Genomic DNA, 17,839 nt, shown 5'->3' with positions numbered 1-17,839 from the left:
ATGGATGAATTTTACCCGAAAAACTACACCGACCACGAGTCGGACGTCGAGGATGACTTCCCCGTGTACACGCTCAGCCGATACTGGAGAGATGAGCTGTCGCTGGACAAGCCAGAGATCCAGGCGCAGAGGAAGGCTCGTCGCGCGCTGAGACCAGCGAGAAGGTCTGCCGGGGTGCACATCATCAACCCGGTAAGTGAATATTTTCTCTGCCTTGAGATACTGGCATGCCTCGGTGTTCTTCCTGATTTTTTTCTTTTCACGTCCTTAAGCAGTATGCCTTCCTTAAAGTCGTTTAATGTTTACTTCTACTCTTAACGGAAAGATCAGCTGTTTTTTTTTTTTTTTTACGTAAACTCTCATAAATAACAAAATTGAGAAAAACGTGGTCGCAGCTTAACTCAGTTTACCTTTATGCAAGCGAGATATTTGATGTCCCTGGTTATACCTTGTCGAAGACGATGCAAAGTCTGAAGCCAGCTGTCGCCACAAGAGTTACTATATAGGCTTTGCCAGGACTGCTCGATGGTTCTCGATAAGCAACCAAGTTATGCTGCGAAGCCATACGTTGTCTTTCCAGGAGTCGAGCAGTGAGACTGGAAAGGCAGTATACTTTGGCTGTCCTAATCGAAATAAGTCACTGTCACTACAGTTCGCACACAATGCTGTACGCCACGACGGATGATCCAATGCAGCCGGAGTGCCCGTCGGGTTCGCTTCACGGTGGGGCAGGGTTGCTTGGCGGCGAAAAAAAAAAAATGCCGACGATTACGTTATTTCCTAATTCGAAATTTGAGCGCAACTCATCAGCTGTTTCAACTGTTCGAAAGATTTAGGCAGAGAATTTGAGCAGGAGTATTTACAAATTACAGACAACTTTTAGGCAGGCGGTTCGCAGTGGCAAACGGCGGCGGTTATGCATTTCGGCTCGGGCGGTGCACATAGTCACCATATCGAGACTATGTGCACCGCCACCACCACCACCATATCGAGATCTGCCACCACCGACCTGGCGCTCTGATTGCCGCTGCACAGGGGTGGCATTGGAGGAGGAGCGAAGAGAGCAATTAAGTTATCGAGAGGTCGCGGGAGGGTGGCCCATAGGAACGTTACGCGGCGAAGAGATAGCAGCGATTGACTGATGCCGCTGACGCCGCTAGCGAGGCAAGTCAACATGGCTCTGCGTTTCGATTTGGGATGCACGCAACGTGATCCTTTGATGCCGAGCCGGCGCGGGGAGGGTACAGGCAACTGCGAACGGTGGCGGCAGGAGCGCGCGCTGCCCCGGCTGCGGAACTGGTGAACTGGTTACGAAGGGGCGTGCGGCGCCGTTATAGTGCTCTAGAGTGAAAGACTGTGTGCCGCCGATAGCGGGTGTTTGGCGGCAGCTACTGCTTGTGTGTGTGCGTGTGTGGGTGACCGACGTGACATATGTGCGTGTGTTGAACTCCGTAACTCAGTGTATGCGTAACTGTGTAACTCTTTGCACTCAGGCCGGATACTGTGTGAGTGTCCACCCGATTCAAATGGCATGGCCACATGTTCATCATCATCATCATCATCATGCAGCGAGTCACGACCGGTCTCGAGGGAGAGAGCGCTTCCCCCCCCCCCCCCCCCCCCGAGACCGGCCGTGAGCGAGTCACGTGGTATCACGTGATGACACACCCTCACCGCTCCTGCTAGTATGGTGGCAGTAGCCACCATAACAGTATAAAGGAGGCTATGCCATAACCCATGGCCGGTTTCGAGGGAGAGAGCGCGCGCTCTATCTTACGGCCTTCTCAATCGCCGCGTGAACAATGGGAACTTTTCTCCTTGGGTCACGCTCTCCGCCGCCGCAAGGGGCGCGACCTGCTCACTGTTCGCTCCGCATCTGCTTCAGTGGCGGCGGGTGGCTTTTGCCTGGTTTCGCGCTGTCGCCCGCGGGTTTCGTGGCGAGTGCAGCCCCTAAATGAACGATTACAGAAGGTAGATGCTGCAGCGGCATTCTGTCAGCGTGCTACACACGTGAATGGAGTCTTTATATTAAAAAACACTGTCGCTCAGCAAACGCTCGACAAGCATATGACATGTATTGCGGCATGGTATCTACTTTTGTTCATTTTAATCTGATTTTTTTCCCAAGCCTGTACAAGAAGATGAATAAAAAAAGTGAATGAGCAGTGATCACATCGAAGCTTCTTCAAGGCAAACATAACAGCAACAATGGCAAAACCGTCTTTCAGCGCTAGATGAGAAACCATCGAGGTAACACCGAAGATGAAAATAATTTTATAAAAATGTAATGTAAGTTGCACAATGCTTACATGACATAAAGTATTAGTATAACGTCAGAGTAAACGCTTTTAAGTTTTGTTTTCAATTTTGCTATAATTTATAGACCAGCAAATGTTTTATGTTGTATTATAAACATTATTTTAATTTTGCAAATAAACGTTGGTTTAATGAAATGTTTACATGATATCATGATTATTTCATGAAAAAACAGGAAATATATTTCAAGCACTAATTCCTAGCAATATTTTCTTTCTTTTTCTAGTATGTTTTTGAACTAATAGTTCCTTGTAACTATCTGTGCAGTAATGCCTGCCGTAGAGAGCAATCGCTGCCCCATTATTTTGGTAGAATGCTTTGCTCATTACACATTCGCCACTGTTACTCAAGGGACACTCCTCAATAATGGATATAAAAGCTTTTCTCTGTGCTATTTATTCAGAGGTGACTGTAGGAGTTGTATGTCGCGCTGTATTGCGCGCCTAGGCACCCAGTGTCGACACCGACGAAATCATTTCAGCTCTGCCGCAATCAGTAACCGAGGAACTGAAAGAAGTGGTGGTATCTCCTGTCATCCCATTACCCACTGTCACGTATTCTGGTTTAGCTTACGTCGCTGGATACATTAATATTGAAGTTAATCAGTGACTTCGGGTGTGACGCTTGGGCTATCTTTCTTGAAACTAGCGAAAGAAGCAGCCCCATGTACTCTATTCTGCGAGGACAAGATTCTAGCGGACTGCATTATCCAAATATCCAGAACCAGAGTTTGTAGCCCTCTTGGACAAGGTTGTGTCTTTTTTTGAAAAAGCTGTCGTGCACCTACCACACACAAATGTCATTGAAGTCCTTCAAATCTTAATCCAGCCAGCACTTGAGAACTCACCTTTGCTGAGTAGCCTGGAAGGCATTGACAACAGCCATGCTATAAGGTCCGCTTCTTTAATATGTGAGAAATTTCTCAGAATCCTTCTTGTCAATTATGCTAAGAAAGTGACAGACAGGAACGAAAGGCCAGCTCCTTATGTGCACAAACCGTCCAGAAAGATTTTGAGACTTTAATTTTCTAGCCGCATGTACCGTTTTGACGAATGAGTGCTATGTGTTAACTTTGAAGGACATTTTTTTTTTATTGCTTGCTGCTCTTTTCAATTATGCATATCTGTTTATGCCCATTTCCTTGATTAAATGTTGTTTTTTTATCACTGTATTAATCTGACTACGACTGTCTACGTGTGCGTCAGTCTCGAGACTACGTATATACATCTGCTGTCTTTTAACCTACTGATCTGTTTTAAACGAAGCTAGAACAGCCCACTTCACTAGACAACTGAAATTTTAACTGTATGCGTAAATTTTTGTTCCTTACTCTGAATCTGAGACGTGCTATGAATTTTCGTCAGTTCTTTGCTCTAAACGAAAACGGCAGCGGTTGACAGAATATCCACTGAACAGTTTGCCATGCACTAGCGTCAGGTCGCGATACCTGCTTACAGCTTTCAAAGGCACACTGCATAAAATGGTACATATAGTTTTGTGAAAAATTTAGGGGCAAAAAGTGCTGATGTAAGTGCACCCGAAACTTCATTCGACCGTGCGCGACAGCACTGACGAAGGCACGCGCGCTCTCGCGCGCACGCGCATTATTGACTATTTTATTGCTCATACACGATAAATCAGACGCTGATTACGGCTTCTTTCTATAAGCCATAAGGGGTGAAATATCAGGACCTGCCGGTTGCAACTGACGCGGGCGAAGCTAAAAGCGAACGCGCGTTTCCCTTGCGCGTGAACGGCTGTAGCGGAAGAGCAGCAGTGGGGCGGTGGCGACCCCATCGAGGCGCGGCGAGCGGTGGAAACAGACCCCATTGGAGAGGCCGTAAGAGAAGAGAGAAACGCGCTCTCCCTCGAGACCAGCCGTGCATAACCATACTAAAACCATACTGCTAGCCTGGTCCATGGCCGGTCTCGAGGAAGAGCGCGCTTCTGCGCGCGCTCTCCCTCGAGACCGGCCGTGGCCTGGTGAAGCTTACGCTTTAATAGTTTTATGTGCGCTTTCTTGCCTTCCCTGAACCTAAGAAAAGCAGGAAGCTGCACAGTTGGCGCCACATATAAATCCCCTGCACTGCAAATTAAGTGCGTAATCAGCCTTCTTCATTGCGCAACTGTCTTGGGGCATGCAGTGCCTCTTTTTAGCTGTCAATTATTTAGCTGTCAATTATAGCTCTTAAAACTCATTTGAATTAAAATGGTATGAACGAGCAGTTGCACGGTCGACAAAAACTTGGTACAAAACTCTTTAACTTGATAAACACACTTCCGTCTGGAAAGACAGTATCACTTGTCGGTATTTATGTCACAAACAACGCTGTAGCCAAGCTGGGATTGGTATGCACATGTTTCCATGTAAGTCCTGCAGCATACCGGGCTGAACCTTACGTGTAGGCCATTCTAGCTTTTTGATCAAGAATTCGAGTGCAGAACTCTACATTTAAAACAGCGCTTGGTTTGAACTCACAAAAAAAGAAAAAAGAAAACATAACAAAATAATTCGTTAACTTCACGAAACGCAAATTCCATTACACAAGCCAAGCTCCAGATGTTTGGCGTGTTCCTGACTTCCGTACTAATAGTTATGGTCAGCAAATGTGCCACCATTTGCCAAACTTTATGACTTTACCCAATATGAATTCATTGATTCGTTCACTCCTTCTGCAAAAAAATTGTGTGAAGTAGTTCTGCGCTCAAGATTGCGTCTTGCTTGTGCTCTATATACCAAGGTGAAACATACTTATTCCGGCATTTTCGCTTTTCATTTTTTTTTATGCTTAGCGCTAGATTTGCATAGCGGTTTATGTTTACTTTCATTCTTTCACGTTTTCATATTTTGATTAATTTTGGCTCGAAATTGTTCTGCTGAATACCACCAGTTGCAGCCATTTAATATAAAGTGCGGAGCCAAGTTGTTCCCGAGCTGCTTTTCCCCCTGCAACTAGTATTTCCTTGTTTGTAGAAATAAATCGAATCGAATGAAAACACCGAATCAATCTTAGATTTTAAGGAGCCTTTCCCATTAGTTTGCGGTTGTCTTTGGCTAAGCTTCTTGTGACGTAATGCAGTCATGTACACGCGCCTAGCCGGACAGAAGCCGCCCCCATTTCTGTTATCTAACCGCTTGCCTATATAACCGCTCGCCTTCTTGAATAAAGCGTCATTCATGCACCATGCCTCGTCGTGTCTACACTTCTATTGGTGTTTGTTTAAACACTGCTTTTCTAAAAAAAATTTGCACAATGGACAATGAGAAACTGATAAATTTTGATGCCCCATGCATCAAAATTCGAATCACCAGGCTTTTCTGAAGCTCATTATTTTAAGGTATTGACCATCTGACCTCTTGTTCACTAGCGGGTATCTGCACTGCAATATGGTATAGAAACGCGGGCAGGAAATTCGGCGCCAATGGTTGATTTCTTGCCCATGCCACTTGAAGGCTTGTATTTAATTTGCCATCGCAAAAATGAAAAGATAACAAAAGGTGCACAGAACAATGATATGTACACTAAACGAATTAAACCACTGAAAACAGGCGGACAACTGATCCGCCGCAGTGGCGCAATGGACAAAACGTCCGGCTACATTATCCGGAATGCCCAGGTTCGAATTTGACCGCCAGCGGCTGCGTTTCGATGGAGGTGAAATAGAGTGGTGGTGGTAACAACTTTTATTGCCACAAAATGAAAGGAATTATTTCGGGCTGGGGCGGGTCTAGGGTGGCCTCCAGTCGGGAGTGACCTCTTGAGCCTCTGTGCGATGCCCGTGCACGTTAGAGAACCGCAGGGGGTCGAAAACTCCGGAGTCCCCCACTGCGGTGTTTCTCATATAGCCTGAGCCGCTTCAGAACGTTAAACTATACAAACCAATAAGCAACAATTAAGCTCCGGCGTTAAGGGTAAGAAGCGATAGCGCTCACGGACAATGTTTTTTCAATTATTTTTTTTTTATTCGCGGATATATAGCATCAGCAAACATTGGCTTCCATTCTGAGCAGTTTGGTACCACAGAATGCATTTTTCATTTTTTTTTTAATTATTTCAGGGAAACTATTGATCAGTTAGACTCTAAATTTTGTTAATTACCATCATCACGTGTTTGCTTTTTGTTCTGAATATATTGGCACCTCAACCTCCTCTTCCCTTTTACCAATTTTTCATTTCGTTAATTCATCACTAAACCAATTAATTACATTGATTCCATTAACTTGCCATAGCTTATCACACACCAAACAATCTTCAATCGTAGAACCACACATTATCATGATTACAATTATTTTACGCGGCCGCCGATTATTTTCGTTACGCGGTGCCGACTACTACTCCTACTGCTCCTATGCCACCGGCTTTTAGCTACTGCTTCAAATACTTTCTGGTTCATTTGTGTTCCTTTGCAGGAAAAGAAACACGTGGACAGCGTGGACAACAAGGTATTCGACACCAATCTCTTCCTGGAGGTTAAGCTCGCATGGAGGCCCGGCGGGTAAGAATGCAGACTATGCGGGATATAACTCGGGAACGCAGCGGCGAATGCCTCTCCACCCTCTCCCCTCAGCCAATGGCGTCGACTGATCGTTATGACGTCGTGTTCAATTCCGTGTCGTAATCGCCCATGTATCTATGCATTAGCAGCGACATCACGGCAGTGGGGCGACTCCGTTGGCTGGAAAACCTCCTTTTAAAAGGTGTATTTTTTGCTGCGTTCTTAAAGCTATATCAAACTATAGGTGTTGCTTCTGTTCCACTTTGTGCGTCTCATTGCTTCATCTGCTCCCATTTTACTGAATAGCGTATACAGCTCGCTCCGTCAAAAAGACGTCGCTACTGCCATGACTTGGCATTGTTCCAAATCTGTAGAAAAAAAAAAGACGTACTTTATGAATAATAAACAAGAAGCGAAATGGTATATCGCACCACCAAGAATGCTGCATGATGAACTGCTGCATCATAATTTTCCCACGAAATAAAGTGCGTCTTTTCTTCTTTATTTTCGACACATTTGGAACGATGCCAGACCACCCAGAAGTGAGACTTGCGGCTTTAGGAGAGTACCTGTCAGGAGGATGACTTCAGGTCGACGCTGGTGGATTGCATCGGCCGGTTTGCGCCGGAGTTTTAAAACGGCCAGGTGAGTTGCGCAATAGTGGTTAGCACCAATGCTTAATAGCGAGGTGCCTGGTTTGAACAAGCAGCCAGCTGCTGGAACTATGTGCATTATCACCTGGAACAACAACACTCACTGATGTAGCTCAATGCTATACGCTTTAAGCTCCGCATTTGTTCTTAAGACTCGAAATGTTAAGGTAAGTTTGTATAATGTAAGGTTTAGCTCATATATGCAACAACGAGAACGGCCATACACTTTTCCCTGTCAGCTAGTATGCGTGTAGACAGACTGTGCCTCGAGGCCCGTTCCTCTTACAGGGCGCGGGTGAACTTCACCAAGGAAGACCAGGTGGTTCTCGCGATTGAGTTCAAAGACTACAACGCGACTCCTGACAAGGATCGGTACGAACAGCCGGATCCGGACCTGGTGCTCGTGCTGCACCACCTCGACACCAGTAAGAAGTCGTTTGAGTACGAGGTGGACAGGAAGGTCTTCAAGCCACAGGAGCTGCACACGTACAGCTTCAACATCCGCCAGAGGGGATCCACGGTTAAGGTATGAAGATAATGGCTTATTTCACACACTGAGGCTGTGTACGCAGCGAGTAAAAACTAACTTCAAGAAGCGCATCTGCCAGTTTTGTAGACGCTCAAGCATTCTCATAAGGAGGAACGGGGGTTACTGCCCCCCCTTCCAAGGAATTCTGAGAGTGCCTGTCTCTGATTCAGCACTTAATTTGATGGCTAATAAATTGTGCCGTCATGCAGGAGACGCACCTAAAGAAAAATTGACAACTAAAAAGATCTAACAACCTTTATTTCATTATTTAGCTGAGTAAACTGTTTAAAACAACAAACCTGGCTGGTTACCTTAAGCTAAATGTCACCGTTTCACTCCTCATTGCAGGTCAGCGTAAATGACGTTGAAGTGGCAAAAGTGAGGATTTTTTCTCCCTTAACTGAAACTGAGGTATCTTCAACAGAAGGTTTAGACGTGACAGCACTGCATCATCCTTGCAGACTGGTAAGACATGCTTGCCGACATGTAAAAACTCTGCATGTCACTGTCATTAATTCTAGCTGCACCACCTAACCATTCAGGTTAAGAAAAGCATAGATTTTTGTTCTACATGAACAGGACCACAGGAATCCAAGCAGTCACGTGTGTTTGACTGATTTCAGCGGTATTGTAAATTGAGTTTGAGGCACATTAAGCCCTCAAAAGTTTGCACCGCAAGTTAGATTTCGTCTGGAGCACATATGGGCCCAGTTGTCTTTATGATGTATGCCAATAGTCCAAAATGCTCTTGAAAGCTTAAAGGAGCCACAAAAGGTAGAACATTTAAACTGCTCAAGAAATATGAAGGCAGGAGTAAAAATCCAGCCTCTGCAACTGTACTGCTGCAGACAGACAAAATAAAGATCTCCCATACCTTTGGGGTGATCAAGCTACATTAACTAAAGCTCGTTATGTGGTGAAGATTATCTGTTCAGTATAAATAGAAATGAATGTCTGCAGGAAGGAGTGCACGTGACAGGCATAGATGACAATACTTTTCTCATAAATAATGCAGGACAAGCCCTTCACAACAAAAATCCTGCCAGAACTTGGTGTTGGAGACAGAATTGTGCTATTCGGAACATTCGACCTCACCGATTGCGACCACAAGTGAGTAAAATGAATGAGTTGAAAATTTAATGTCCTATTATGAACCAACTGCTATACCTTCAAAGGTCACATCTGAGAAAGGTGCACTGGATCAAAATTACTAGAACCAGCTAACGTTGCACTGAATAGTGTTTCCATGTGCAGCATTAAAGGTGCTGTGATTTATAGCCCATTGATACACAGAAAACTGAAGTAATGTTCAACAATCTTGGAAGAGAACAGCAATTTACCACACGCAACAAGGTAAATGGATGCGGTAAAGGGACACAGCTAATCAGGGCAGGTATTAACTGCAGATCAGTATAATGGCAGTAAAAAGAATTAGAAATGGGTGCAATAGATTTCCCAGCTACTCTCGGTATATAAATATGTAGCAGCTTACTACCAGTATCCCTCAAGGAAGCATATATATGCTTTACCTTGTCAGCAGCCACTGACAGGAGAAAAATTTGGATTTAACAAAAAGAAATAAAATTTGGGCTAGCATCGCAAACTGTAGAAAGGCAAATGATAGCTGTAACAATAAGAAACAGAAAGAGATCACATTGTGTCAGATAACATACATAAGTTGATTATCCTAGTTTAAATTTAGAACAAATGTGCATGGAAAGGGTACAAAATGTGAAGGAAAGGTACCCAAGGGGTAAGGGAATAGATTCCTAGACAAGGTAAGGGCCGCAGAAGGCAGCAGATTAGGCGGACAGCTAAGGTTAGGAAGTTTGCTGGGGTAAAGAGGCTATAGCTGGCCGTGGAAAAGGTTAATTGTTGGGATTAGCTCTGGCAGTTTACATAGTTAAGCTGGAGATGATGATTCACAGTCCTGCAACAAACATGCATGACCTATTAAGATACTTATCCACTTTTACCAGTCATTAGCACCTTGTCCACATGCTTAAATCATGCTGCACATTTCTATCAGGTGTCAGTATGTCAGCTGTGTAAAAGAAAAAAAAAAGCTTTTAGCGTTGTGTATTTAAAGGAATGCTACACTGCCCATCAACTCTGGCAGCAGCATGAGAAATTTTAACAGTTGCCAGTCACTAAAATCATTTAACACGATTTCTTTCTTTACTATTGTGCAAAAACAAATTACGCATACCAGATTTGTGTGATACATAGAAGCAAATGAGGATTATAAAGTAAAACATATGGTAGCAGTAGCAGTAGTAGTTTGAGGCCTTTGAACTGCTAAGATACAGTTTTTTTCTTTATCAAAAAGCCAAGCAGCATTACTTCATGCAACCGAAAAATGCCAGTAAAGAAGTGCATCATTGTCAACATTCATGACCAAATGAACACAGCTTCTCCGTACTACTAACCCACATGGTTAGTAATGTCGTATTTGTCGTGTTTTCTTCACAGACAATAATATTCACTATTTTAATACAGAAACTGCACCACAGCGTGCAATTTTTTTTTTCTCTCAGAAATGATGCAAGAGTAAAATTATAACCTATGCACAAGGGAGCAAGAGCATTGTTTATCATGGCAGCAATAAGCTTTTTAGGTCTTATAATTACTGTGATGCTATGTATTCATGGTGGTAAGAGACACGACAGGAACTGCGAGCATTTAGAGTATCTTGTGCAGTAAACGAAAAACTGCTAAGATCAGGGAAGCTTGTTACACAGCTGAAGAAACATACAGTGGCAAGAACCTGATGCAAACATTAATGCCAAGCAAAAGATTTGAAAGTAGCCTGTCTCATCATCACGACAAGTTTCCAAGATCAAATTTTTATGCGGATAGTAGCTTAACATGTCCCACCATGATAGCTCAGTGGTTACGACGATCACAAGGACGTGGAATCGAATCCTGGCCGTAGGGGCTGCCTTTTGACGAAGACAAAAAGCAGCACACCTGTGTACTGTGCAGTACTAATGCATGTTAAAGAACCCCAGTTAGCTACTTTACATCATGAGTTTGTGGTACATACTCATATTAGGACTTGTACAATAGGCTCCCTTTAACATGGCTGGATAAAATATTTTTAAGTTTTTACAGTGGAAGTTACATTTACATTCATGAAATTGGCTCCAAGAGACCAGTAGAATTCAGTGTCGAAGCACTTCACACACAAAAACAAATGCTTGCTTTTTAGGAAGCTCTTCAGCCTAGGGGAGACTGTTGTGCCATGGCCTGACAATGTCAAGTACAAGAAGAAGACCCGCATCACCATCCAGAGGTATAAGACACAACTAGTGGTCTACTATCACACCACACCCTTCTTCAAAACCAGACAAGTGGACCTCGAGTATGTGGGTGGGAAGCTGGAGATTTGCCCTGCACTCGACTTGGTTGGGCTATGGATTGTGAGTACATAACTGCAAGGGGAACTTCCTTCTATATGCTTGCTCACCCAGAAGTATGCACTACAGTGAGGAGGAGGGCACGGGGACTGAAATAACTTTTATCGAACAACTTTGACGGCTATCTTTTCACCAAATAGTTTAAGGAATGCACTGTGGAACCACCCCCTGCAATAGTTGCCCTTAGACCCGCAGGCAAGGAAGCTAGATGAAGTAATTTATGCACAAAATATGTGAAGAAAAACAAACAAAAATTTCCCTACTCATGAGAGTTTCTAATCAGCATTGCTTCCACATTGTTTTTGAGCAAAATCAAAGGAACAGCAAGACATGCATTTAACTGAGAGATCACTCTGGTCCCCTAGATAATGTAGTGGTTGTAGTTAACATGAAGCCGTGAAGCATATATACCATTTCTTCAAACAGGCAGCATTTTTAAACAGCATGAATCAACTCCTTTTCAAGTTCCAAGATGCAGAGCTGGGCACACAGCCGCACAGAATCAAGTGCATGTGTTTCAACAATTATTAGAGTTTTTTTTCTTTTTTTTTTTACATAAGCTAGCACTTTGCTTACAGAGCAAAGCTAGCATGAGCTTGGTACTAGTGCATACTGGTGTCCGGAGGGCATTTATAAAAAAAAGGAAAAAAAAAAAAAAAAACAGGGGCGATCATATAGACTGATTTGCAAGAAATGCAGACACATATTCAGCTCCACTTATGTTGTAATAAGGAGCATATTAAAGACACTTCTGGCATTTTAATTTGATTCCCAGTTGTTGCATGTCATGGTATACATGCAGTGCCATCTACAAATAGCATTACCAGTAATCTTCAATTTTGCAGTCATTATGGCTCATCTTTATTTTGCCGGGTCACGCTTAGTCGTAATGTCATGAATCACTAACAAGTTTAGTCACCATTAGTATACATTATACTACATTTCTCTCTCTCCTGTTGACCTTAACACACACATCCACACATTACTACTTACAGAAGTTTCAGAGAGGTGCCGACGGACAGTTCTCGCCTTCATGGTACCGCTAATACTATTACCTTAAAATGAAAAGCACGCCCTGTTGAAGTAAAGTGAATCGAATTCCCCACTTATCTCACTCCTACTGAATCTGCAGCCAAACAACTCATATTTCAGTTTGGGGCTGCTATAAAGTGCTAAAAGATTATTAAAATTGTACCAACTTCACAATTCTACAATTCTCGCTGCCACTATATGTTACAATTATTCTTAATTTCTTGTTATGCACAGCTTGATGAAAGCAGACATTGTAACCAATCAGAGCTTTGTCTTTTATGACAGAAATGAAAATTTTAGAGACCTATTTTCACATTAAATAAAACATAGAAAAGAACAGTTCATACAGACGTCATAATGTGACGAGGCATAGAATACTGAAAATAAACTGTACAACAGAATACGCCAACTAAAACAAAGGCAGTACACAGTCTTAACGCAAGCACTTTTTGTTTTGCAATACTCTGATGTTAATGATGTGTAGAGAGAGCAAATTCGACCGTTCTTACTGCGATAAAGTGGGATTGGCAGCTTTAGGCTCGGTACAAGTTGTAACTGGCACTGGGCATAGAAGTGAGATAACCAATTTACAGACAGACACAAAATGTGCCCTCAGGTATTAAATGGTAAAACAAAATAAATGAGGACATTGAGCAAACATTTTTCAACTTTTTTGTTGTGCTACAATCCAACAAAAAGAAGGCATATATAACTTCACAACTAAGATAATGCTAATTCGTATTATGTGAACTGCTTTTCAGGAACGTATGAAGAGACCGTGATGAAAGAAGATCATCAAGCGAAGATGAGGCTAGGAGCAGAAGAAAGTCAATTTTGGGATTAATATTTGCAGTGCCGGCACTTGATTTCATTTGGCTATTTTTTTTTCTTTTTAACATGGTGATGGAATTTATTTTTACATTTAACCTTTCCTTCTTTATGACTTTCCTTTCTTTTTGGTGTTAAGCAAATAAAGGGAGCTCCCTCCAATCTAACTGGAAACTAGTCTTTAGTATATAATAGGTAACAAAAGCAGTCTCTCTGTTGAGCACTTCTGAAGATGATAAAATGTGGCTACAGTTGAGTTAAGTACCTATGTTCCAGCTGTGACTCAGTATAGGATAGCTTATCTTTAACTTGCCATGGCTCCTTGCTTAAAAAAAAAAGCACTTGGAATTCGTAATCAAACTGTGGCACTTCACGTTTTTTAGACGTTTTGGTGCACATATCCAATAATACTCAAGTGAATGAAGAGAACCTACAAAGTAAAGGAATATGCTACAAATAACAAAACCGTCTACTTTGTTATAGCTAAAGGATTGTTGAAATATCCTGCACAAGTACAGGTAAATACCCTGGAACCTCTGCCGTACTAAACAAACTGCAAAGTATCAGCGTGTAGCGTCTTACTTAAAAAAAATGATAGCAGATTTAGCATGGTTATGCCAATTGCGAATCGGGAGTGCTAGTACTTCAGTTTGGGTCGCACATACCCTTCAGAAAACAGTAATAATCTATCAGATTATGTAAAAGACTTCCTAATATAGATATAAAGCCCTGCTTTAACTAAGCCAGGTGAATGCGTCTGCATGGCCTAAGATTAGCGTGTCTGACTCGAAACCCAAGGAAGTGCTGACCAAGTTGGCAGCTTGTGCCAATGACTTTATGGCTTCAGATCGACGTCAGTGAAACAGTGAATGGGGGCTTAATGCCCCTAATGCAATTTTTCATTATATGATCCACTTTCTGAAAGTGTCAACTAAATGGGCATGTCCTAATGTGCATGGGTTGAAGTGGGTGCATCCTCTTGCTCATAAGAATGGCACATGGCATGCCATTACCTTGGATCATTTTAGTTACACTGATGCATTCATCACCTGTTTTCATTTTGAATGCTTTAATAAACTGTAAGTACATATATGTAAAGTTCTGCAATGTTCATTTCTGCGCTTCAATTAAAGATTGAGTAAAAAGTGCAGTTGCAGTCTTTACGTCTCCTCATGTCCTTCGAGAACATGAAATAAACAAAATGAAATGGAATGACCAAGCTGGAAACACAGGTCAGTGTCATCATGCAGCTGTCACATCTGTATATGGTTCTTCAATTAAGCTAAGCAGGTCAAAGTGCATATGCCTACTTAGTGGGCACTTCCAGACATAGGCAAGACACAGATGTCTTGTGACAACGTAACAGTAATTGGTGTGTTGGTAAGCCAGAAGACTGGCGACAACATGCAAGTTTGCATAAATTCGGTTTCCCAACTTGCTGACGGAGTACGCAGCGGCAATAGATTCAAATTTGCAGTTGAGTTGCAAGCTCTTGAGTATTGCACACTCATGAAAGTTTATGCCTTGCCTGAGCTTTCACTTTCCCGCAAACCAGTTGTGAGGCTAATGCTTATCATCAAACTTGACGAAGTTATACAAGGTGCATCATTAGGGCAGCTGTCACATTACGAGCAAGCCATTTATAGTATCAGCATGCTTGTTCAAATCACCAAATTATAAGTCTTAGCACCTTACTTAGGACACAATATGTAACATATAAAATCCCTGTTTAAAGGTACATCGCCCTTGCAGTGTAAGAAAGCGGCTTCTTCATAAGCTGCTGTGCACGAAGGTACTGCAACCTTAAAGTGTCAACTTTCTTGCAGTACAATGTGACCTTCTTTTTGGCAACAGCGATTCTGCTTTCCATAGTGTGCACAGCAATTTTAAAACGTTGGGAAGGGCAAACTGCTTGGCCGTGACGACTCTTGACGGAAGCAGGGCGCCAACGCAGTATGGTTTTTTCGGCACCGACCAGTGTGGCTGAGGCGGATGACAATGGAGGCCGCGACTTCGGAGGCGGTGTCAAAGGGCCGAAAACATCTGTGCCGCCGCTGTCTCCGCATGGAGTAATGCTGCCCGTAAGAGCCACTGATGCGTTGCTTGAAGCATTAGATCCTGCGACCCGGCCGTCAACAGTCGTCGATATGCCATGCGTTGAATCTCTTTCTTCGGCGGAACCACTAGTAATCGCAGGGTTGTCAGCACCCACGGATGTGTGTCGCAAAAGTGGCAAACCTGGTAGAACTTGCAAATGAGGCAGGACTTGCAACTGAGACACGTCCGCCGACGCCTGCTCGCAAAGCACTAATATGGTCACAGGAAGGGAATTAATGAGAGGCGCAACGGGCTGCAACTGCACAACGCTGGTAGACGGCACAAGTACCGGTACGGCGAACCCCGGTGCAGGCCGAATAGCCAACGGCCTAAGTCGTTTATCTTGAGTTTTATCGACGAAATCTCCAGGTTTCTTCCTTCTCGAGCACGATCGACCATTGGGCTTGCTGTGTACACACGGTGCTGGCGCTTGATCGAGACGTTTCTCCATTTCATACCGCGAAAAGCAACGACTGTCCACACAGTTCACTGCGTGTTTGATGGTCAGTGTTTATATTTGACTGCATTTGCACTTTGAAGCATCACATTCGCGGAAGCCTTCCCTTCTAATCATGTGCACGGCTACAGGTATTTATGTATCCAGTGGTCCAATCGAGGGAACATTTTTTGTTTGCGGCGGTGTTGACCCTGAATGCACTTCGCAGACTTGCCAAGTAGCGCATGCCCTTTAACTTCTTCAGATCCGCCTGAATGCTTGTCAGTTGGGGCAGGCGCAGGCTAACGAAACGGCGTGACGATGGTAGTCACAATAAATGTCAACGAAACAGTGAAAATATATACACACAACATGCACACAACGCGCCTTCAACGCGCGCTCGCAACTTGTCTCGACTTGTCTCAACATCTCGGCTATTCCAACAATGCTGGATGACTAAAATATATTTGAAATATACAATCATAATAAACTAATATTAATAATGTAAAATGAATACGTTGCAAAATATAAATAATATTTGTTTATTAAACTTTTAACATCAATGATCTATGATACGAAAGCAATTATTAGCGTCATCATGCGGTAGCGGCAGTAGCGGCAGTAGCGCGCTTTTTGAACTGTTTTGAACCCTGTAGTCGCGGGAAGTTTATCTACTGCATTTCAACCAACAGCGGAAAAATTACAGGGCCTTTTAAGATATCTCTGAAGAAATGAACGGCGAAAGCATACTTTTACCCCTCTTGTCATTAGCCTCTTTCTACCGCCACTTCTCTTAAACCTATTTCTCTTTCCTCCTTTCTCTTGCCTTCTCATTTCAGTGATTACTAAGCAGTTAAGTCATTTCTAATCAATTGTCGTTACAATTCGTCGTTAGAGATATTGGTAATTTGTAGTTATTAGCAGTCATTAAAGGTCATTAGTAATTTTAGTCATTACGACTAATTCTAAGCATTTTTAGTCATTTCTATTCACGTGTAGCCGCTACAAGTAGTCGCTAGACATACTGATCATTACAAGTCATTTGTAGTCGTTTTAGTCATTAATAGTCATTACTATGCATATTTAGTTGTTCTAACCAATTGTAGTCGTTACAATTCGTCGTTAAACATACGGTTCATTATAAGTCATGAGTAGTAATTATTAGTCATTATAAACTCTACCAATCTCTGTTATAACCTTTATTATAATAATTTTTCCTTCTTTAATCTGTCTTCATACGGCGGACATTTCTTGCGGTCACGTTCAGCCGACGCACCATGAGTTTAGAAAGTATTTCACCCTAAAACGCAGTCCATTATCTCACCAATTGCTCACCCAACGGCTGCCAAGCGCAAAACCGCGGAGGCACAGAAGGGGTTTCAAGCTTCCACCTGGCCTTACGTGCGTCGGTGCGTTGGCCAGCAAGAAGGACTTCGAGGAGCAAAGCATTAATTTACTTGCAGAGAGAGTGCAAGGTAAAAATAACAGGAAGGCAATAGGACACATAGGTTATGCAAAAACGTACAAAACCAGGAACGCGACAAGCAGCAGGAACACGAAAGTGAACTCGGCCAATTAGGCATATTAGCACTGAAAACGTACAATCCATTACAGGCATACTGGCAGCAATATAAGGGTTTAGATAAGAAAGGAAAAGTCATATGAACCGTCCTCACATGGCGAAAAGTGATCGTCAACACTACCCTGGCCCGAAGGCGACGGGCTAGATGCGATGAAAACCACTCACGTCCAGCGGCTGTACTTCGGTCCGCGCCGCAGGCGAAATATGCGAGTCTGCTTCCCAGCGACTGTGTTGGCGCTGTTCACGGGCCCGGCGCTCTTGGCGGGCCGGATCTAGGGTGCCTCGATGCGCGGCTCCCCGGGTCGCGCGTAGACTTTAGCGGTGCCCAGAACGTCGGTGAAACGACCGGAATAGAAGGGACCCTGATTGCTGATAGACACCCCCCTTCCCTCCTAGCTTCATCGTATTTCAGCCTGAATGCTTCGCATGAAGCTCACACGTGCGTCGCCA

The 17,839-nt window shown here is 43.3% G+C and overlaps 1 protein-coding gene across 1 annotated transcript; it reads left to right on the top strand.

Moving 5' to 3' along the window:
- LOC146190644 (uncharacterized) lies at positions 1-14,062 on the top strand. Its single transcript, XM_084601013.1, has 7 exons — positions 1-192; positions 6,728-6,813; positions 7,755-7,992; positions 8,344-8,460; positions 9,011-9,105; positions 11,207-11,417; positions 13,208-14,062. Exons 1-7 carry the CDS (start codon positions 1-3, stop codon positions 13,226-13,228), a joined length of 960 nt encoding a protein of 319 aa, XP_084457139.1. The 3' UTR covers positions 13,229-14,062.
- The last annotated feature ends 3,777 nt before the right edge of the window (positions 14,063-17,839 follow it).

Source organism: Amblyomma maculatum, chromosome 4 (genome assembly GCF_055883805.1).
Source record: "Amblyomma maculatum isolate TAMU_Amacu chromosome 4, ASM5588380v1, whole genome shotgun sequence".
In the NCBI taxonomy this organism is placed as follows: Eukaryota; Metazoa; Arthropoda; class Arachnida; order Ixodida; family Ixodidae; genus Amblyomma; species Amblyomma maculatum.
The sequence above is the reverse complement of the archived record's forward strand: the minus strand, read 5'-3'. Positions and strand labels throughout refer to the sequence as shown.